We start from the raw sequence: 25,164 nt of genomic DNA on the forward strand, positions 1-25,164 counted from the left end.
TTTGATATAGCGCCCTCTATTTGACAGTGCCTATCTAACTTTTTGGTTGTCGTCTGCTGCAGGCAGTGTGGTCCCGAGTGTGGTGCTCTCAACAGTCCCTTTCAAAGTTGATTTCGAATATAATATTTTGGTAAGTAAAGCTGCATTCTTTTTGTTAATTTTACATTATGAATTGACTTATTTTCTGATCGTATAATGGTGATTTTGGAGAAGAAAAACATATTTAATGCAATTTGTAAGTACAGTACATTCATTCTATTCTAAGCATGCATACTGCTCTAGCTAGCTTATCTTAGCTCTCTGGTCTGGTTCTTTAACCTGATGTAGGTTGGTTGTAAAGTAGGCTGGCACCAGGCAGGCCTCGACTTGATTGATGTTACCGGATTAAAAGTGTTTTATCATCCCAAAAACAGTAAAAGACCTACTTTAATTCACTAAACTTGTACAGCAGGCATTGTTGAAACTAAAAACGTGTAAAAATTGCCTAGGCCTAGGCTAGGTGCTAAAAAACTATTGTATTGAAATTTAAGTAAGATCAGCTCTCTCTAGGTCAGCATAAAGTCTGTTACCCGTCTTTATCGGCCAGAAAATAATTCATTGTTCCAATTTATGTCTGATTAACTAATTGATTATGCATGCTTTGCCTGTTCAACTCAACTATGAAATTAATTTTCAGATAATTGAATAAAATGATTTACGCATGCAATATCAAGCTGTACCAATACTATAGTAATATATAAGTATATATTCAGTTACATGTCAAGTCTTGCACATCACACTTTTTTACTCAAGCGCTCGCGCCATACACCTAACCCTCGCTCTTTTTCACCAACTTTTTTTTATTCAAAAATGTGAAAATAAACTTGTTGTGGTATATTTCAACCCTGGAACATTTGCCCCAGTCGATTGAGACGTTTCATCTAAATTGTTTAGGTACATCCAATGTAATTGTAACTACATATAATTGTTAGTATCCCACCATAGATTAAGTTTTATTAAATGTTTGTCATCTTAATTTTGTCATCTGAATATAACGGAGGTGTGGCATCTTCCTGTGTTTGTGCTAATATTGAATATCTTTAGTGACCTTATGTACCTGGCTTCAAATGACATTTCCTTTTCCCCACCTTGAATGGTATACTCAAAAACAACTTTTGATAAAGAAAACTTTTAATTGATTAGAGTAGTACTTAGATCATTTATATATCCAAAGGTCAAGTTGATTGAATCTGAGTTTAATTTCTTTGGCTTAGATGCTCTTTTAATTGAAACAATGGATGTAATGCAAGAGTAGGTAATTAGGTTTAATTAATCCTCTCCTTGACAATGAGTATGTGAAGTCAATTTTAAATTAGTATTGTGTATTTATATTGTGTCATGATTTTACCCTGAATTGTTACCAAGGTGCAGGAATCTAAATTCAATGCTATTTATTTTAAGGGCTACTCAGACATTGCTGGATGCGTATACATTAATCTTGGTTTACTCTACTTAATTCATAAAGCTCTGTCTACACTATCAAACTTTATGCGACAAAAAAATGTTATGTGCTCATATAATGGACATGATGATGTCATATCACTACCATATTTGGTAATATCACCACCATAATTGGGCATATCACACTTTTTTTGTCAAACTAGTTTGATAGTGTAGACAGAGCTTTATGGTACTACACAGACAAAAACATAAAAACATTATTGAATAGGGTAAATTAGAAACATTATTTATTAAAATTAAAATAAATAATTCTATTATAGAAAGTATTTTTTTTAAACAAAGGTCATTGACTATATATGACAGATTGATCAATCACTTAGCTACCAGCAGTAAAAGCCTGTCATCAAATAATTTATCATCCCAAGGATTTAACAAATGATTCATTAACCAAAGACCTCTTCGATCTACCCATTTAAAAGATAGTGTTCCATCTGTTCCATCGGTAAATTAATAATCTAAATAAAGGTAGACATGTCAAACAAGTACAAGTGTGTTAAATATAGATGACAACAGATGGAGTAATAAAAGAGATTATAATATAGAATGAACATATATAGTATGATAATTATAATTCTTTCATTCAACGTAATTATATTATATTGCTAGATTATTTTACATGTAAATTATATAATAATTCATATTTTTATATATGTGCTGCATTAGAATTTTACCTATATTATTAGCTAACTATATGCAGGGCCGTAACCACCAGTACCACTTTTTTTACAGGGGCCTTTGACAACCCAGTGACTTGAACAGGAATAGTTCCCTCTTCTTACGACAACCACACCACTTTTTTGTTGTTGTTTACATCACTGTTATCAAGTATAACAATAATATAATAATAAATGGGTAATTTTGAGATATGTCATCTAAATGGTATAAGAATTAGTTGGAAGAGTCTTTAATATATCAATGCACAGACACTAATATGGTTCACTATGAAAATGTATGCTCTTAGTATTCTCATATATGTACATCATATAAATTAGTTTTATTTAGCAATTCTCAGACTTCATATAATAGTACAGTACTAATAAATAGACAAAGGTTCCTTTCTCTCATTGATCCATTTGTTTACACAGCAAATAGTAGCTTATCTACCTAATAGTTATGATTTAATGATACATAATACATTTATACCCTGCTGGCTATATTTGCATGTAAATTTATTACCATCATATGCAGTTAATAAATTACTATTTATATTATATTGCAACTGTGGGGAAATCCTGCTGGCATGTACAGTACCTATTTACTATTCATGGCATTTGAACCGGTTTACTTGTTCATTCTATTGTATTACAGAGCATAGATGAAGAAAAATAGAATGAAATGTTCATGGTATATGTTCATGAATTATTGAAGAATAAGAAATAGATTATTATTTATTGACTGAAGAAAATATTGTGAGGTCTAGGTCTAGCCTACAGTAGCTAGTAGATGAAATTTGCCTGTAGGGAAAGGGATTTGTCCGAACACAAAAACGCCCACCCCTTGCTATAGGGCTTGCTAGGGTTATATTGATCAGATCTAGGGTGAGGTCCTCTCTTCCCGGGTACTGTATAACAATAACATTGATTTAGTAAAGTTCTGATTAAGAGATTACTTGAGTAGCATTAACAAAGGATATCCTAAAAAGGTTTAATGATTTTTTAAGCGCCAGTCACAGTCTGATGAGTATGATCACATGCGGCACAAGGGGGGCACAAGTAATCAAAGAACAAAAGCTTTAATTGAAAATTTGTTTGGTTGTTAGTTTGGTTAAAACATACCCACAATCCATTTAGTTAGGATATTAACCTTAAAAGGAAACTTTTTGACAAGTTTTTGTAAAGGTTTCATGAAAAAAATTTGACTGTCATACACTACAGGTTGCTGGTTTGTGATAACAATAACAATTTGTTCAATACCTTAACAAGAATTAAACATATTATGATATACAATGGAAAGGTATTTTTCTACAAATATATGGTAGATATGGTAGTTAAGTAATAAACCACCAATTGCCCATGTTGTTTGAACCTATTTCTTCTCTGAACTTACACAATAGTACTTGTACAGTATAAATAAAAATTACAAATGTGAGGTAAAAGAAATAAAAATGTGCGGTATTGTCCAATCACTAAATCTGTTTCTTTGAAGTATTGTACAAGTCATACTAATGGTGGTATACCACATTCCTTTTAAGAATTATCATATGACTGCTAAAAATGGTAAAATACCTTATTATTGGTATTGGTAAGTATAGAAAGAAATTGCACAGGACCAAATATTTTGCGAAATGCAGTGAGTGACAGTAGGCATACTATTTAATATTTCAACCACATTGAAGACACAGATAAAGATTTATGATATCGATTTTCTTAAAATCAGGCATTGTCTGTTAGGATATAGGTATTGCAAAAGAAAATTCAGGATAACTTGAAAATTGTGGATGTTATCGCACAAACAATTTTAGATACAAAGCAACTAATTGGCAAACCCTATACATATTCTAACATCATTGAATATATGGCAAAGTACTGAATTAATTTCTTGAAAGTGATCATTGTGAAACAAAATAACTTTAAGCGGTAAACCCAACAAATCAAAGCTGCGATTTTACATCAAACAATTTTAATTGTTGTATGCTAGAAAATATAATTTAGTGCCAAAACACCGAAGGCACTAAATATTAGATCATTCTATATACAAGTAATTGTTTACATTATGATGCCTGAATTAACCCTGATGCTTGCATCATTTGATCGCGATCACAAAATGAACAAAATCTTGATCCTTCTCCAATTAGTGTTCGTAAACGGATGAAAGGGGTTACCGATGCAAACTGATGAAAGCGAAGAACAAAGGAGGAAAAGTTCAGTAACCTGATACTCTTATTAAAAGATTAAGTGTTGTATGAAATCGAACATGCAATATAACACCTTGTATTTTACCCATGCTAAATATTCAATGATATTATACAACTATTAGGCTACCACAATCATTGAGGGTAAAAAGAACTGGACAGTGACCGAACACTATCATTTTGATGGTACAGGGTACACAGTAGAACTACCCTTATGCAACTGTAGGCCTATCACATTCAAGGTAAAAAGAACTGGACAGTGACTGAACATGGTATATAGTAGAACCACCTCTCACTTTACCCTATTAATTAAGGGTACTTTCTCCCATAAAGCAATGAGGGGCTAAATATATTCAACACTATGCTCAAACCCTATCAACGGAACACTTTGTTGGATCCTACTGTCTGTATTTATTTAACTTAAGGTTCAAAATTGCACCTACTTTTGAAAGTTATTGAATCACCCTTCTTACAGTCCTAAACATTCAAAATAAAGTATGTCAATAATAATATTTATTTAATTTCCTCCATGGTATTAATGTATTTAAGCTCATGTGTGAAGGTATAAAGTTATATCCCATTGTGCGTAATGTTTCTTTTTTATCCACATTTAGATTAAATTCCAAATTAAATATTTACTATCGTTGCTTATCGTCTAATCTGATCTAAGTAAAAGAATTTAATACTTTGTAAATGTAAATAAAAATGGACACGCCATAGGAGAACAAATCCTTTACCTGCAATAACCTGTGATTATATTTTATAGCTCAAGGCACTTTGAGGTTTTCATATAAAATTCTCATCATTTCCAATTTATCTTAATTATTCATCAATGCTATTTTGTGTAACTAAGGAAAATCCATGATCTAATTAGGACACATTAGATTTCCTTGGGAAAGGTTTACTATTAGGCTTTCATTGTGGACAACTGAGTCTAATGACATCATGATTACTCAACCAATCAGAATGACCGATTTGCGTGGGAAGGTGTAACATATCAGATTGTTAGATGGTAAAGTGTGTCATTTGAAGTATTGTAACCCAATGGGATTGTTGTGTGGTGGAGATAGGTACAATAATAAGTGGTATTATAACCCAGTGTTTATATTATTGATGATATTCAAGAATCAGATATTTAACTGTGTAGTGTGTTACAGGTAAGATATTGTTACATCATTTATATAGTATTACAGGTAAATGTAAGATATATTATTGCTTATTTAATTACCAATGATTATTGGCAGAGTTTAGAATTGATACTTTCAAGTCACAGTGCAAATAAAGCAGTGACTTAGAACATAGCAGATAGCTTACTTGAGTACTTCAGTTAGCTAAATAATAAACATAATTAAGTTACTATAGCAACTATGACATTTATGCATTATTATAATAATAGAAAGATGCTGACAGCGGCAATAAAGATAATGTCTAGGTACGGCATGATTAATTCTTAAGCTGATGTTAATGTAGCGTTGAATCGCTTTTTTTTCTACTGAACATTATATGACTCATTTTAAATTTTAGGTAAAAAAAAGTATGTTGAATATATTTGTTATTCCATGCAAAATATGAATATGGAAATACTACTATACATTAATATGAAGATATATAGCCATATTTTATTGTAGCCTTATGTGTTCATGCTTGCATTTTGCATTTTAATATGCATGGTGTTATTTATGTACAAATTAGAATATGTGGGTTTATCTTATGTATTTTATTGTTTATTATAACCTGACTTTTATAAACATAACTATATTATTCTGACATTACAGTACAGTACAGGGCATTACTATAATCTTCAGTCTTGCTATCTTAAAAAGCTATGTTTGATTTATATAATATACTATACTGTGTGCAGTACTATAGCAATTTTAACTTCTGAGAAAGTAAAACAAAAAGACCTTGCTATGTCTGTCAGCATGTAATTCAACAGAGTTGACTGCTGTTTAGTTTATTTCAAAAGTACATAGACCTGCCTCCAGTTATTAGTGTTATACTTTGTTTTATACAGAAAGAGGAATGTAACCCTACTGCCTATTGTACATGAAAGTACTTTTTTTGTAGTGGAATTTGATTCAGAGTACTGTATTGATGATTAATTAATAATAAAATTGAACTAAAACATTATGTGAGTTTAAAGTTGACCTAAATTCATAATATTGTTACATCATTCCTGCTACTACTAGGGTTCTAGATGGCGATTCAGCTTATTATTCGTAAAAGAAAAACATTTTTGGCATACATGGTGTGTCATAAGCATTAGAATCACTGGTGGTGCTAGTAATAAGAAGGAAAGTCTGTATACCAAGGCATTATTTATTTGAATGCGCAAGCAATACAGGTGTTTAACATACAGCAACTGTACTGTAAAATTGAATCCATTGAAGGTTTGATCCATAGATTTATAGATAAGTCTGCTGATGTAATTCTTTTACTTGCTGTCAAAATAGTTTAGTACTTCTAATACATTTGAAGGTTTTATATTGATAAACGACATGACAATAAAAAAGAAATACTCTAGATAGAATGTAATACTTAATAGTATAAAAAGATGAGATATGAAATATTATTGTAAGAAATCCTTCCATTTAATTTTATCTAAAATGTCAAGGAAAAATAATTAATTCTAATAATAATAGGCCCTATGTAGTATCAATGAAATAATAGTAATTGCGTAGGTTTGTAACTGTCTAATCTAAAGATATTGAACTCATAATATTTTGGAGTAATCTGTAAAAAAAATATATAAATCCAAAGGCAAATTACTGAAAAAATGACAATGCTGTGGGTATCAATGTGGAGATACAAAAAAAGAAGCGAAAAGCTAAATCAAAACGATAAAGTAAAACAGCCAGAGAAGTTAGCAGAGCTTTCGGGCAACACTAGCCCATACAAATATATATATCTCAACTACAGTAATGGCAATTTTCAATACAACTTTTAGACATGGATGGAATACCTAAGTCTACACCATGCTGTAGCTTAATTACACATAATTATATTTTCATGAATATTATATCCCAAATGTAGGTACAATCCTTTTGTTAATACTGCAGGTTAGTTTTTCTGATGAGGTGAACCACACCAGACGATTCTAATAAAATTTGTTATTGTATCAAACAAAGATATTTAAATAATAATTTTCTACTAATGCATTCACTTAGTTGAGAACTTGGTACTGACAATTGTTTGATAATTGCTAACCCCACTGTCAATTGTGGCTTAAAAATTGTATGTAAAGTTTTACAATGTCTATTATCAACTATGAATGTATTTTTATCTCAATAAAAATCAACAGTTATACTTCATTGGGTTTTTAAAAAGTTCACAAAATTAAAAAAAACTGTTTGGTCCAAAGTGTACTACGAAGTAGTGATACTAAGTTTAGTATACTGTAGTACAAAGGTAACAATTCATCACAATAGTTTTGTAATCTTTCAGTATTTATTTTAACAGACATTAATATTTATTTTAACAGACAGACATGATGCATGCTAATGTCAACATTGTGTAATACTGTACATCAGAATATTGCATCAACTGTTTCACTTTTGTGAAAAAAGAACTTGCTAAATAGTATGTGATTAGAGTAAGCAACACAAACTAATATACTGTATAATTCATAATCATATGATCTGGGTGCACAATTTATCTGCTATGGTAAATAATGGTTATTTGTTTGACCTTTGGGGTGAGACTAATTACTTGGGAGCAAAATCTAGCATAAAAACTTAAAATAGGCCTATTCTTGATATTATTTAGAAGAAACCACTTGCAAACAAAGAAAACTGTACAAAAATATACTGTATTTACGTCAAAAGTGCATTTCCTATCAAATTTGAGTGGTAATACTTGTTTTGTCTGTAACCTTGAAACTGTGGGATAATTATCAAGGTGTTTTGGTCATAATCTATTAGAAGCTAAATAATTAATTTTAAACAATAAATTGACTTTTAAACTATAAAAGTAATCTGTTGTAAAGCAATTTTATATATTTTTATTTTTATCTGCATTTATTCACTTAAAATTTATTCCAGATAAGTAGTGAACCATGTCTGACCCGTTGACAGGGCTTGCTCTCACTAGTCGACCCCAGGTTGTAAATTTCGTTCAAAGATGAGATGATTCTCAATTACTCATGTCTCCTGACAAATTCCCTGAGGTATTTATGGATCAAAAACATCCAGAAAAAGTATTTTTGTGGAAATGTAAAAAGGAAATTATAACATAATGTAATGTGGTAAAAACATATGCTGTTGTCTAGACTTATGGCCACCAATTATCCCACTCAAAAAGAAATCAACAACAAAGTTAATATTTGTTATGAAATACTATACAAAAACAAACTATGTATTTGATGAAGTAAAACAATTTATGTATTTATAATGTCAATTAAAAATATGTACATATACAGTATGTATATTTGTTTGACGTCTGTGAAAGAGTAGTGTATTTTTTTATTTACAATAAATACAAATATTTTAGTTTGTACTGTACTGTAAAACACTAAATAAATGAAAACAAATTTTGGACAACTACAATTGAGAAAACAAAATTAGCGCCAAGTTCATGCTTTTCTAATGAAACCAAAATACAGTAAATTAGTTTGAATTATAAATCCAACTCTGAATTTGATGATTTATCTTAAAAATTGTCATTTTTAATATTTACTTCCACCGAAGTAATTAATGTGAGCCCATGGTCCAAAGAAAATGAGTTCAAATATTTTCCCACATATTCCTAAGCATCGCTCTACTTAACCTACTATCCAGTAGGAATAAGTATCAGAGCCAAGAATAAGCAATTTTTCTACATTTAATTATCATATTAATACTTAATTTGGTAAAGTTATTCCCTAATCAGTTTAGCTTCAATGATAAGCTGTGCTGATGTTTAGACCTTAGGTCTATTCTCAGTTGAGTTAATTACGAATTCTACTTAAGATGTCTGTATAATTTTATGATTGTCATCTTGTCAACATAGTAAGTCGGAGAAATACATTGATTATTGAAAATGATGATAATGATGGTGATTCTAATTTGTGATTAATAATTAAGATATTAATAATACAATAGGTATGTCATTTTCCAAAGTGTAAACTTATGGCTATGTGGAAGATAGTATATTTGTTTCCATTTATTCAACACAATTCCCCTGAATTTGTTTTACAATTACTGTATTTAATGCTATCAACTAAATTAGTATAGCACCCACTGCTTATAAGCTCAAATCCAATCTTATCCATCTTATTAGTGGTCTAGTAGTATGAACACCAGGTTAGTGAGTGATCTTAGGTTGCAGGTTCGATTCATATATTACTTAATTTAAAGTATTTTCTTAAATGTATCAAGTACTGTACTGTATGGTACAAATAACGTCACACTTAATTGTCATTAATAATACTTCTAGGTTCATGATGATGTCATAAATATCCAACATTGATATGAAAAACAGGTAGTCATGTTTATGGTATGCCTAAAGAAAGTCCTAATTTAAGAAACATTGTATTGTAAATTAATTGCGATAATAAAGATAGTTGTTGTTACATTTGTTGTTGAATCATCGTACTTCAATGGTTGGGGAATTTGTATGCCAAAATGTAAATAAAGACAATTGTTGTTGGTGACAATGACAATGATAGAATTTCTCAATTCTAGGTCATTAAATTTATCATGTCCTCCTTTGCTATCAGTTCCAATAAATAAAACGTGTACATGAAGTCCTGAGAGTTTCCTCTCTTGGTAAACCAGGACACAAACAGGACAGTGGACTACTGTAGGTTGTAACGTACCCACTGTGTTAACTCTAACCACAAATTACTTATATCAGGCTGAGTAATATAGATCATTAATCAATTTGAAGATTTCTGAGTAACCATTATAAAGAACAATTATTAAGAGATCATCTGAATTTCAAATTTACCTCAACTAGTACAATAACACTGCAGTAGTTACATCTTTATTTATTCCAATTCCTATTTTGGTTTAATTTGGTTTACATTCATTTGTTTATATTTCATTTTTTGACAGAATTTGATAGATAAGGAATACAAATGGTTCTGTGAAACAAGCTGATTATACAAACTGATTACATTCATAATTAAAAATAATCAATAGGTAATTTTAAGGAAATTAGTTACCTCTGACCACACCTACTGCACCTCACAAATCAGTTTGAACAGACACATCATTGCCTGTTTTGTTTTTTTATGAATAGTGGATCTACACAAACTATTCAGATAACATGTCTTGATTTTAGAATTAATTAAATGCAAAATGCTTTTCTGCTTCACTATTAAAAACAGGAATAACATTAATATGATTAAAATTTATATTTATCTTAAAAGATATTAATTATTAGAACCTATGATATCTGTAGAATATAAAACTCATTACTGAATTACTCATGCATTCAATGATTTTTCTCTATAGAATATTATAATAATAATAATTGTGTCTACATAATATTGTGTTTTTATCGTCTAGTTCTATACTTCATTGCTTTTTGTTATTCATTACAACTCACTTGAAATGCATTTGAGTTGAAAAGTAACTAGATGGTCCATTTCTTCTCAGAGGTCATTCATCAAAGACAGGGTTTATATTGTAGCAAATAGGCCTACAAGTCTATTTGGTCCTGGAGATGTTCCCTAAAATAGGGTATCACTGTATGCAATTGTTGTTGGTGGTTAAAAGAAAAAAGATTACATAAGAAATATTATAGTTTGGTAAATTATTAAAGCTATTTGTAATATTTTGGAGATGTTTTTTCTTATTATAGTAAATGATTTTTTTAATGAAAGTCCAGTCTTGTTCAATATGCAAAGCATGTTGCTTGATTGATGCTTTTGGCAGTTTTCAAATTGTGTTCAGACAATATTGCTGAAGATTATATTTCAAGTGGTCGTCTGAAGAATATTAGATAGGCAATCTAGAGATTTCTCATCTTCAAGATGTCTGCATCTTACATTAGGCAATATAAGTATGCGCGCTAAGCATCCATTAGTATCTGTGTTTGACATTTGTAAATCATGATTTAGTTTGATGTAAATTGATGTGGTTCACTCATGTACTTTTGTTAATTACTATCTAGTATCCAATCACTGTAAGAACTGTTCGAAAGAAGTATACAGTACCAGAATCTGTTCTCATCTACCGCTACTAGTAGTAGATAGTATGGACATTTGGAAATATCAAAAATGATATTGGTTGGCCTGAGGAAATAACAATCCTCAAAGACAAAATGCAATGACAAAAGCTCAACACAAGTAATTTGACCAATCACAAACTATGGATTATTATTTGAACTGTCACTTGTCATTGGTCAACTCGCTTTATATGTTGTGCTTTCATTACATCATAGTATGAACCATAGCTTAAACAAGATCGAGTGGCAGGATGAGAATCCGCTATGATGTCACTGCTTTAAAAATTGTATTTAGTACCTGAGCACTGAGTTACTTGTATCAGCATGCTTTCTTAATTAACGAAGATGCGCAAATAATTATGTATCAATTTCCCGATAATGTCAACGCTAAATGAGCATGATAGCCTTTAACTTGCTGACCTAACGTTATACTTTTACTGATTACTCATTTTCTGATTTCTCACCACATCGTTCATCACAGTAGTTGGTAAGGTTCAACTTTGTACATAATGTGTCATATACAGCAAATAATAGCAGCAAATTCTTTTAGTAAAAATGTCGTAGTAATGTATTTAATTATTTAATTTAAAGTTTAGAAGCATAGAGAAACTCCAAACTGCCCAGTAATGTTTTGGAAAATAATTTATAAACGGTGAAATTTTGAAAAAGCTACTGTACCTCAACTGAGATGCGAGCCCAAAATTGTCCTCTTTATGCAGATATCCTACCATTAGACCACTGAAGTGTTCATGTTATAGTTCAAATTCTTAGACACCCTCCTTGCATGTATTAATTTAATTGAGTATCAGAACTGTAAATATTTGTGAATTGTATTTTATGTCAGCATAATTTAATATAAATAGAGCAATGTTTTATGTAAATTATAGACATTATGTATTCTTATGAGAGGGACTGAATGAGCTTGCAATTGCCATTTTAATTCCTTTCTGATTGTTTCAAAATGAGATTCATTTATCGTTCATCTTATTCACACATCTTATTATTACCTCATCCAGGTCTGTGATGTAATTGGTCGGCTCTGTCGTATTCATCTAAAACCATAGCAACATCCATTAGGATCATTGGAAAGCTTGTCAAGTTGTTAATCCGTTTCAATCTGAGAATGCTACTTGTAAAGAGGTGAAACCTGATGGTAAAACATTTAAAATAGGGGAATTAAAGACATTAACAGCATTGCAGTTTCTTGGTTAAGATAAACTTTACAGTATAAAACAATTCACCATAAGAAGATTGTGCATTTCAGAGAACGAGGATAATTAAGACCGAAGTTTGTTTAGAGGCTCAAAAACCATCCTACGTCTGCTGTTTACCAATAGTTGTTTTTGACCAGAAAAATAAACATTTACATTTAACATCTCAGTGAAGAAGACACTTTCATCTATCATCCAGTATCAAAAGCAATTATGTGTTTTGTAATCGTAACATCCCGATCATTGTTATGGTCACTGCTAAGCATAGCAGTCACATTGGGACATTTGATCGCTCTTGCGCAGCCTTATTGGTTGATTGGAGAACCTCGTAACAAATACATTGGTGATCATTCCAACCCTGACGTATCGGAAGAACTTTGGAGCCCTTCTATTGGGATTTTTAGTAGCTGTCGACAATTAACTCGGTTTTCACAAGAAAGTCGTGGATTATCAGATTCTATTTTATGTACAACATACGCAAGAAGTTTTGGGGAAATTGCAAATGGATATTGGAAGGCGTCTGTAGTGTTTTATGCATTTGGTTTTCTGATTTTAAGTTTTGTTTTTTGTGTGGCCTTTATTAGTTTATGTAAACGCAGCATTTGTCATAAAAGTATTTTCACAGTTTCTGGATTTTTACAAGCTGTTGCAGGTAAGCCTTATTTTTTATTTTTTTATTTATAAATCTTTCAATATTACATTTATGAATCATTAATTAATGAGTGTACTTGTTTCTGGTAATATTTGTTTTTTTTAATGCTTTTTTATGTTTGTTTATTTTTACACAAAAAACATACATTTTATTTTTTTTAAATGTACTTTTTTTGTTTCAGTATTTTATCCATTTATACATTTGATTGTAGACATTTTGAATTTATAAATAGCAAACACTGCTTTACAATAACAAAATACATCAACCACTATGGAGACAAAGGCTTAATTAGTGAGAGTGTTAAAAAAAGTCCAGTTCACCTTTAATATTGTGTCAATATTTTGATGATGTTGAGTAGTGTGTTGACATGAATTGTAAAGATATACCCTTGAACTTCTTAATGAGTTCATGTTGTACAGTAGTCTGTCATTCTCAAAATCTCAATGAAACAGCTTTATGGTACCAGAGTAAATATCCTATGGTTATCCTCACACCAAAGCCTAGAAAAACTGTTCAAACAACCTCATACCTGCCTAGGGGTTCGCCTTATCTCTTGCCCTAGGTGTCCTGTAAATAGCCTCATACCATACATATGCTACTGTACAATTCAGTTTTCCGGTCACACTAGTTAATTAATTGTGATAATTTTCTTCAAATAGTATGATTGTATTAATTTGTTGAGGTAAAATTTTTATTTTTTTCTGTTCATTAATACAAGACATGTTTTTCTGCATTGGTCAACTTCTTGTGAGTTATGTGATATTTTGATTGCATATTGAGTAGACTACAGTTTCTCAGTGTGTTTAAATAATAGATGTTGATGTATACTTTTTCCCATGATGGTAAAGACTGGTTTCGAACAGCAGCTCATGTTACACTGCATCGTTGTATGTTTTATGGCAGTCGTACAGAATTTATATTGCTGTACATAACTTATATTGCTTTGCTGTAATTTAATACACATGATAAGCAGTGGCCAATACCAGTTGCTATCTTACGTTTGTTACAATTTTTATTTATGAAACATTTTATTATGGAAAATATGTACATTTTAACAGAAAAATGTAAATTGGATTGCAAGAAGGTGGTAGAGCATCGGTTGTGGTTTGGTGATTGATTGATTGAAATATATATTTATACTGGGTAACCTCTTCAGTCAAAGACTGGTCTCCCAGAGGGCCCAGTTGGTGATCAGTGGCTGTGATGTACTAATACACCGGGGTAACCCCCCTACTCGTCTCGAAAGATGTACTAGGTTCTTTAAAGTGCACACGAGCTAGATGTGTACACTGGACCTACGGTTTATAGTCCTTATCCGAGAAGACTCGTTCTACCACCAGAACCATGGAGTGAGTGAGCCTCGAACCCATGCCGATGTTATGGCTACGTAATTACGGTTCCACTGTCTTTTTATTTATGAAACATTTTATTATGGAAAATATGTACATTTTAACAGAAAAATGTAAATTGGATTGCAAGAAGGTGGTAGAGCATCGGTTGTGGTTTGGTGGTTTCTGGTGGGTGATAGTACTAGTGGTGGTTTTGTTAGCAGGTGTGGATTTTTTAAAGTGGGTGGGTGGGAAGGGGGGTAGAGGAGAGGAGGTGCACAATCATAATAAATTTTTAACAAGGATGAGTGTGGATCACTAGAAACATTGGTTGTGGTTGTAGCATTGGTAGTGGTACTATAGTAGTAGAATTTCAATTCAATTCAATAAACTTTATTGTCAAACTCATGAATGGCTTGAAACTTTGGCTGAAAGTACACACATTAAAACATAGTCGCACAAACAGTAAAAAAAGTATCAAATCACAAAAAAAACGAGAACAAGATGTTATAATGATAATTGATGGTGGTATTGGACCACTGGTCAGTAAAATACTGTAAAACTAAGATTAGTGATTCATAGAGCTATGGATGGGATATGTGAAATTGAGCCCTTTTTCCTTTTATGTTGTCCCTGGTCAGCAGGTCAGTAGAACAGGTGCCATAATAGTTATTATGGAGATTAGTGACATTTGAAAATACACAAAAAGACAGAGGAAGTAGTATAGTTACAAAATAATTAAACACAGAGGATAGGGTGACCAGGGAGGTTCAAGGGTAGAAGTACCAGATTCACTCATGCATCATTAGAAATGCGCTATTCACTTAAAAGAATCAACATTGATACAGAGACACTGTGATCCTATTGAGAAGGAAGGCCGGAAGGTAGAACAACAAGAAACTGTCGCTAGACAGGTAAACAAAAGGGCGAGGATCAGTGTCTTGTGTAAAACAAAAGAGAAGACTTATAGTGGAACCAAACCTGACCCAAATGGGTGAATACTAATGGATTTGTGACCTGGGTCACTATGGAGTTGAGTCATTAAATGATTTAACGACTGGCTTAGTAATTACCTCCAGGTATACAAATCTTATTTTCTTTTGTGGTGCTTTAAGTGCAAGACTATGGAGAAATAAATTATTATTTGGATAATTCTTTTTATTTCCATTTACTTGTGATGTGATAAAAAAAAAGAACATATTGAATTTGTAGGGTTTTCATATAAAATGAATACTGTTAATTTATTTTTGTTTAAACCATAATTGAAAAAAAAAACCCCCATCTGAATTATAATGTAAACATAGATGAAATGTTCTCCTCAATACAAATTCAATTTACACGTTAAACAGGCAAGGATATCTAATGCAAGCAACTACAATAATCTCTACAGAAACCATGATAGCTTGAAGCTATACAAGACGATGTCTCAAGGGAAATGCATACATTAGATCTTATCATTATTACAATTGCACTGGCTTCGTCGTCGTAAAGTGTGCTACTATCGTAATAATAGTGGAAAAACTATGTTGTCTTAAAATTTCAGTTATTTTTATAGTATGGTAAATAGCAGAGCGTTCTAGTTTTTTCCATACAAAGCTATATGTAATTTTGTTCTAGATAGCATTACAGAATTGTGTATGCTAATTTCATTTACTGTATATTGTAATAAATTGTATGGACTGTAGTGAATGAATGATATAGATTTTTTTCAACCAATAAATATACATTATCAGGGATGCAGCTATATAGTGGGTTTCAAAAACATAACTGGATTGAAAAAATTATAAAAATAAATAAAACAGTACTTTTCAGGTACCTACTGTATATGTCAGCGCTATGTTGGGTGAAAGACCTTAAGCTTTAGGCTGGGTAGAAGACTTTGAAGTTCCCGCCGAGCACAATCACATCCATGACATTTGTTCACACTACAGACTAGACAGTACAATGTACCCTTTAGCATAAATATTATTAGGGTTTTATCTGGGATGTTTAGGAGGTAACAATTCACAGGTTTATTACACTGATATTCAAAACACCTGAGGCAAAAAAAGATACAATGTTTTCTCAGGTGAAAAATAACCCACATTATCCATCCATGCATGTAGAATCCAACCCCTGGCTAACAATGTACGCATTTCATAATTGTATTATGACAGAATTTTTAGGAGCATCAGCTTGTTGTGTTTAGTGAGTATTCTTTATGTGTGAACACTGGTATGATAACAGCTTCATTAGGCTTTGTGTCGGCTGGATAGGTCTATAGAATTCTTCCGTTAATGTTTAACTAATTGAATTTGTAGATTTAACTTGCACGGTTCAATTCAATTTGTACATTTCACAGGTGATATTATCAGTAAAACCTTCAGGAACCAACAAATCGTCAGTACCTTATTAGGGATGTCCCCTGAATAGAGGTTGATCATAGTGTTAAAACATACTGTACTGTACCTTGTTTGCGTTTCTCTGAAACGTGTGTACTTACTTAATGTGACACTTGGCTACATCATTCTGGCATTCATGCAATTGTAAATGCATGTAGAGACATGTAAAACTTGCAAAGTTAGTCAAACAGGAAAAACATAATTATGTTGGCACGTTCTGTTTTTAATGTTTCAAAAATATAGCTCTGAGTTGGCCAATGATAAATCCATCAATCCAACTTCAAAAGTATATGAAATGAAAGAACATCAAATAGTTTTGTAATTGTACACATCTTGAATTATTGCTGCTTTTTACATGGTCAAATTGAATGCAAGTGTTTCTAGATTTAAACTAGGCTAGCACCACTGCTATTCTTGTGATGTGATATAGTGTAAGAGCTGTTTTATGACCTGAACAGCACCACTTCTAAGCCTTATAATGAAACCCAGATTTTTAATAAAGCATGGGATAGTTCCCATCCATTAAATAAATAGTTTTAACATTGCTAGGTATTACTGGTGTTTAGAATAGAAGAATTGGTTCTTGTTTTTTGAAGGAATACTTTGGTAAACAATATAACATATTGTTGGCTACTTTAAAATATGTGATACCAATAATAGCCTTATGAATATTACACTGTTAAAATATTAATAAAAATAATAAATAATACATTAGGTTTTTATGGTAAATGTGGGTTATTGAACTATTTTCAATGTACTTTATAATTCTAGATACATTGAATTTTTTGCAGTCAAATGTATTCTCTTATTTTAGTATCTGTACGTAATTCATTGAAATTATGCTGATTTTTATAATTTAAAATAAATTTTTCTCTCACTCCTTGTGCAATATTATATATGGCTTTATGTTAGTTGCTGTATGACTGTAGAGCTAGTTTTATACAATTACCTTTAATTGCACTACTTATTAATAATTTGATTGATAAATCTTGTTTTGATTAAATTGCTCAGAATTCTCTTGAAAACAACATTTATTTTAATTGGAAGTCATTAAGAGTTGTTGATAATCTTCTAAAATTAGATTTCAATTTAAATAAATGATCACTTAACGAAGATTAATATAGTTGACCTAATTGGATTCGCAACCATCATGCCAGTTAGTTTTTATCATGTTTTCCTTGATTTTGTTTCACGTAGCCAGATTTTTGTTTAGTTTTTAGCAAGATGGAAATGGAGTGATGTTTGTATTGATTTTGGAAATTAATGGTCACAGCCTTAAACGCTGTGTTAAGAGTTGACCCATCTATGGTTGACCTGCTGTTAGCCACTGTAAACCAATCTGTAAATGAATTAGTACAATTCCTTACAGATGATGAAGATTATGGTGATGATGCGTTTCATAATATTAGCAAGAAGTAGTAATTTCCAGTTGTCATCAAGTAGGCATTGTCTTCAGAGTAGAGTAAGCAAACCTGTAGGTCATGTTATTGTTCTCTGTATCTTCCTTAATATAAGATGGTTGAGTGAGATCTGCACATCATTCTCATCATCTTTTTAACTATTAAATGGTAACAAAAAACATTTTTAGTGTTTTAGGGAATATAATATAATGTTTGTGTATATATCTATCCTGCTTTCAAATTATATTAATTTATTTTGTTAAATATATCTCTAAAAGTCTGGAAAAACAGTAAATAAAAATCCACTAGTTTATTAGGAACCTAGTCAAACTGTTCATCATATAGATGTAATTATTTGCTTTTAATACCATTGCACTTTTATTATTATTTATATTTATGATAAAAATGAACAAAATGACAAACCAGAAAATAATTCATTATTTTACGGCTATTTTACACTACACACTCGTTGATAGTATATAATAAAAATTAGGTATATTTTTGTATATATATCCAACAGTTATTTAAATCTTGCATTACAAGGTATATATTTGTCATCATGGGGTATCATCATCATTCACTAATTCTGTAGGATATAGCTTGTTCAGAATTGATCGTTGCTACATAATCTCTGCTGTTAAATACCTATTGAGTATTAGTATTTGTATCTGGCCTTTTGACTTTTACCTAACCTTTATAAAATGTCACTTGTAATGTCCTACTTATGAATTTTCACTTATGTCATCATGTAGGTGATTCTATCAGATTCCTGTAGCAAACTGGCTGTGCAAATAATATTTGGCATATTTATATTGAAATTTATGTGTGGATCATTTTTAATGTGTATTTAAAGTATATATTCAAATCAAATTTGTTTAACCTATTACTTTGGAGGGACAACATATTAAACAATTTTAAAGGAAAACCAGTTTATTACAAAATACAGTACTGGCATAAAATAATTACCAAGAAACAACTATAAAATGGTAGCAACTGGCACTATTGTTTTGTTGGTAAAATTCAGAGAAGTATTGTTATTGATTAAAAATTAAATATAGAAAGTAAATTACGTGAAATTTATTTATAAGTACTGTATTGTACTGATTTTATTGGCACCATAAAACTTTGCCCACGTACAGCACTTTGTTTCCTTTGTTTCTTTTCATAGTTTACTTTAGTTCACTATAATCTATTTAAATATACAATAAATTATACATTTTTTTGTTTAATTTTCAAGGATCTGTCATTGTATTTTCATGGGACTTATTTTAAAGAGACCTGTCACTGTCTATGAAGACAGGAAGGAAGTGACAATAACCCAGATTCTACCAGGGGGTGATAAATCATAAAACAAGTTATTATCATATTTTAGAAACAGTTGGTAGTGATGACTAAGGCTGTGTTGAAGACTTTCATTTTAGGAAGTGTTGTGATAATAATTATATATCTTGGTGGGGAAGGATGATTTCAGGTCTTGTCTCTATGAATCAGTTATGGTCATTTAAAAAAAAAAATCACTTCAAAGTATACCATGACCTTCATAAACAGTTAAACTTGTGCTACAGACACCCACAATTATGCTCTGTGTTCAATACAATACCATAATGCTATTAACACTTATTTATCCTGTTCTGGGGCAACTCCAGGCTACAGACGCAAGAGCGTCATGGTCCAACAAGGTTAAGAGCCCACATCAGCCCATTATTATTGTTGAGGTAAGACATTGTGGCACTTTGGGAAGTCTGATAATATTACTCACAAATGATTAACCTTGTAGCTTGAAAAAGTAAATAGTAAACAGAAGTAAACAGAACAAGATATAGTGGATTTTAGTTGTGATACAGTATTTTAAAAAGTAAAACTTGTGTGGTAGGGATTAGAGGAAGTTGTAAACAATATTACTGTAGTAGTGGGTTGAGAGATTGTCATACACAGTATGTAGGTCATTCACCTTTGATATAGTACAAATCGAAAGTACATCAAATTAATAATATAATGACAATTAACTACTGTATATTGCCATGTACATTCTTTAGGTTATTCACCGTTTCATAGTAATCAAAATAGCAGACACATAATGTTTTATTATTAGACTTTCATAATTAATAATATACAATTAAAAAAATATAATATACCAATTATGGTGCTAATTGGTTGATATGTGTAATTATTTCGTTATCTGCAAAGTTACCTTTTGCCTATTATTAACCATCATAAGTTTGTATTACTTGAACATGATGTAACAGCTATATGCATGTATGTAATAAATGCAGACATAGAAGTTTATATACTGTACAAATTTATCATATGATTTTCAACATAATGCTTAAAAACATGTAAGCCATTAAAGGATTCATCACTGATCATCAAGCCACAAGGGCCATCATCTAACACCTCAACACCTCCAGGAGTATTTATGAGGTTTGGGGAGTGGAGATATTTGCATCACATGACAATCTCATTTGATTAATATATTATTGCAATCATGGGTTTTACTTACCTAGATATTTCATCATTAAAATTCATTTTTACTATGAGAATTAATGTTTGGTTGTGTTAAGAATTGAAAAAATAGGTGTGATCAGTACAGTACATTTTCTGTATTTAAACTACTGTAAGATGATAATATATAAACAGCTGATCAAGTTTCCAATGCTATAGAATAACAACAACAGTTGTTTAAAAACAAGTCTCCTACCATAGAGGTATATCACACCTTACCAATAGTATTTAGTAATCAGAGAATTTTACATGGCAGTTTTACAGTAGGTTGTGAAATGAAAGTTGGTTTTATAGTTACATTGGCAATAAACCAAAGAAACAATATATGTGAACATTTGGTAGAAGATTCTTACACCTGTGGAATCATTTAAGACAATCTTACATCATTTTTCAGAAATGTACTTCATTTCTGGTCCACGTCAGGTGGCACTTGTTTTTGTTGTTGTTTACTACAATGTACTTTACAAGCTTTGTCTAACTGTTAGGTCATTGTATTAATCATTTCATTAGAAGAAACATTCTTCATGCAATACACTACATAGCAACTTTGTTTTAGAGCCAAAATAATCTGCCCCTTGGCTGACTCCTTTCTTGGAATTTCACCACATAGTACATTCATCTTTGTACTATGTAAGGTGTTATTTGACTCATCAGTCAAAGATGATACACAAGATATAAATCATTCTACCATAAATGAATATGATACTGAATAATGTCCTGTTCTTTGAATGTCATCTTAAGGACACAAAAATGTATATATTAACTAGTATATGGTAATTTATTTAATTTACCTTTAATTCCTTGCAGGTTTGTTTATCATCATAGCCCTATGCATATACCCGATTGGCTGGGGATCAGATGCGGTCCAGCAGGTATGCGGAGAAGATGCAGCGCCCTTCCAAGTCGGCGATTGCCGAGTCGGATGGGCCTACTTCACAGCGATGGGATCTACAGTGTTATTATTTGTTTGTTCCGTACTATCCGTTCAAGCAGATATATCAACCTCACAGGACGAAATTCAAGATGAGATCAACAAAGGCAAATCGTTGATTTGTCTCTGTTGGTAGATGTACTTAAGCATGAAACTTTCAGTACTTGAGAAGATCCACAATTTAGCTCATATTTAGATGGCTTAAGTTACAGAGATTGCAAGGGACCATGTCTACATTTTTCTACTGCAGTTACTGCAGTATCTACATTTTGTTTACTTTTTAACCTGGTTGTAAGCTTTTTTTATTGCAGTAAAAAAGCAGTATTATAATTTGACATTTTAATACACATGCCACATAGTTTTCTATTAACAAGGTTGCTAGTACTAGTAGGCCTACTGTAATTTAAATATGCTTATTGCAGACCTCCCAACTCTCCCAATAATATACCCATATTTGTAGTCATCTCCCACTAAAAAACAATTTCTCCCGAAATTTTAGATAAACATACGAAATATCTCCATAATTTATAATATCTACTGCCGCTAGGCTCTAGATATAGATAAGAGATTATTACAAAACTACTAACAATAATATCGGTCCATAATTATATAATATATAATAATATTGAGTTGGTACCGCGTTTTCCGCCTATGGCACGCCATGACATACGCATGCTTACTATTATAGATGCTGCAATATCTTTCTATTTTTTAATAGTGCCCTCTATGATTTGAGGTAATTTTAAAAGCACCCTCTATAGTTTGGACATACTTTAATAAATACCGATATTTAATTTTTTCAAGTTGGGTGGTCTGTTATTGGGGGTTAAACGCTATGTTAATAAGGTGTTATTTAAATTGTTTTTTATCCATCTGTAATTCTTGTAATAGATGATTAGACAATTCTTAGTAATTATATTCATTATAATTTATTTTAATAATATTACTTTTTTGAGGAAATACCAAAGAAAAACATAAAGAATATTTTACCCAAGGTTTGTTTTTTTATTATTTTTTATTAAATTTTTCTCAAATATTCTGTATACCTTGATTTGTATCTCCTTTAATAGTTTTATCCAGTAATTATTTAATAAGATATTATAGATATTAATAGATGTTATTTATTGTATTATATTTATTTAAAATGGTTTTATGGAAAGAACTAACTGTGAATAGGCATCAACTGCATAGCTCATGTTATAGAGGATACATGGTTTTCTGTACTATAGAGGGTGTGCTACATCTGGTTTTGTTTGAGACAATAATTTTGCAACATTTTTCTGATCAGATGGATAGCAAAGTGAATTTTAATATTGCATTTTCGATTCTCATATATACACATTTTCTTTCTCTTAAAGAGGAAATATATATATTTTGAGTATAGAGTATACTTTTAAGTATAGAGAGTATACTTTTGAGTATAGAGTATACTTTAAGTATAGAGTATACTTTAAGTATAGAGTATACTTTTGAGTATAGAGTATACTTCTGAGTATAGAGTATACTTTTAAGTATAGAGTATACTTTTAAGTATAGAGTATACTTTTGAGTATAGAGTATACTTTTAAGTATAGAGTATACTTTAAGTATAGAGAGTATACTTTAAGTATAGAGTATACTTTAAGTATAGAGTATACTTTAAGTATAGAGTATACTTTAAGTATAGAGTATACTTTTGAGTATAGAGTATACTTCTGAGTATAGAGCATACTTTAAGTATAGAGTATACTTTTGAGTATAGAGTATACTTTTAAGTATAGAGTATACTTTAAGTATAGAGTATACTTTAAGTATAGAGTATACTTTAAGTATAGAGTATACTTCTGAGTATAGAGTATACTTTAAGTATAGAGTATACTTTAAGTATAGAGTATACTTTATGTATAGAGTATACTTCTGAGTATAGAGTATACTTTAAGTATAGAGTATACTTTTGAGTATAGAGTATACTTTTAAGTATAGAGTATACTTTTAAGTATAGAGTATACTTTTGAGTATAGAGTATACTTTTGAGTATAGAGTATACTTTAAGTATAGAGTATACTTTAAGTATAGAGTATACTTTGAAGTATAGAGTATACTTTGAAGTATAGAGTATACTTTTGAGTATAGAGTATACTTTGAAGTATAGAGTATACTTTTGAGTATAGAGTATACTTTGAAGTATAGAGTATACTTTAAGTATAGAGTATACTTTGAAGTATAGAGTATACTTTAAGTATAGAGTATACTTTTGAGTATAGAGTATACTTTTATGTATAGAGTATACTTTAAGTATAGAGTATACTTTTGAGTATAGAGTATACTTTTGAGTATAGAGTATACTTTGAAGTATAGAGTATACTTTAAGTATAGAGTATACTTTTGAGTATAGAGTATACTTTGAAGTATAGAGTATACTTTAAGTATAGAGTATACTTTTGAGTATAGAGTATACTTTTATGTATAGAGTATACTTTTGAGTATAGAGTATACTTTTGAGTATAGAGTTTACTTTTGAGTATAGAGTATAGCTTTGAGTATAGAGTATAGCTTTGAGTATAGATTTTACTGCAAGCAAATTGATTTGGTTTTATGAAAGCACATAAAGAAACAGTTACACAAGTAAAACAAGATTTTTAAAATATACGAAACTATCTTTAGAATACTGTACAATAAAATATAAATGCTCATGCATTTGACATTTCCCGTGAGAATTTTTAACAAGTTTGCTTGATTTATTGTGAAATATGATCAGGGCGAAATTAATCATATTAAAGGGTATGACATATGAAATGATATGAATGTTAAACAATCCGTTTATGACTGTTGCCATGGTGATGTAAAAAACCAATTTCATCCAAGGTCTTTGCCAATCAGGTTGTGAACCAAAGGATGGTTTTAATTTTCTACTAGGATCACATTTTTGAGAAAAAAAATATTTACAATTATTTGTCAAGAATCATAAGTAGTAGTAGTGGTCTGTATTCATATATACTGTACATACATTTTTCAACATTTTTACCTTCCTTTTGGAATAGGCAGTTTTACTAAATGTGAAATGTAGAATGACACTGTAAAAGGAGGTATTGCATAGTAACAAATTCACCTAGCCTCTTTTTCTATCACATCATTTGTGATATTAACCTACAGACTGTTAAATGTCTTCCATTTTTGTCATAAAAAAAAGAAGACATTTTATTATAAAACAAGTGTGTTTTTGCTGTGATTTTCATACGTTTTTAGACAAATTTATAAAAACAAACTGGCCTTAATTAGA

The 25,164-nt window shown here is 30.7% G+C and overlaps 1 protein-coding gene across 2 annotated transcripts; it reads left to right on the top strand.

Annotated features, from left to right (window-relative positions):
* The first annotated feature begins 72 nt into the window (after window positions 1–72).
* LOC140040355 (LHFPL tetraspan subfamily member 2a protein-like) lies at window positions 73–23,420 on the top strand. 2 transcript variants are annotated; one of them, XM_072086224.1, is made up of 3 exons: window positions 73–130; window positions 12,517–13,363; window positions 21,782–23,420. In XM_072086224.1, the coding sequence occupies exons 2-3, from the start codon at window positions 12,925–12,927 to the stop codon at window positions 22,039–22,041; spliced, it is 699 nt and encodes a 232-aa protein (XP_071942325.1). In that variant the 5' UTR covers window positions 73–130; window positions 12,517–12,924; the 3' UTR covers window positions 22,042–23,420. The 2 variants fall into 2 exon arrangements, with proteins under 2 accessions (XP_071942325.1, XP_071942326.1); XM_072086225.1 differs by lacking the exon at window positions 73–130 and adding an exon at window positions 5,405–5,508.
* The last annotated feature ends 1,744 nt before the right edge of the window (window positions 23,421–25,164 follow it).

Source organism: Antedon mediterranea, chromosome 2 (genome assembly GCF_964355755.1).
Source record: "Antedon mediterranea chromosome 2, ecAntMedi1.1, whole genome shotgun sequence".
Classification (NCBI taxonomy): domain Eukaryota; kingdom Metazoa; phylum Echinodermata; class Crinoidea; order Comatulida; family Antedonidae; genus Antedon; species Antedon mediterranea.

Coding starts and splice junctions, on each gene's coding strand:
- LOC140040355 (XM_072086224.1), top strand. CDS start 12,925: ATGTGTTTTGTAATCGTAACATCCCGATCATTGTTATGGTCACTGCTA. Junction 13,364..21,781: donor ATTTTTACAAGCTGTTGCAG/GTAAGCCTTATT, acceptor AATTCCTTGCAG/GTTTGTTTATCATCATAGCC.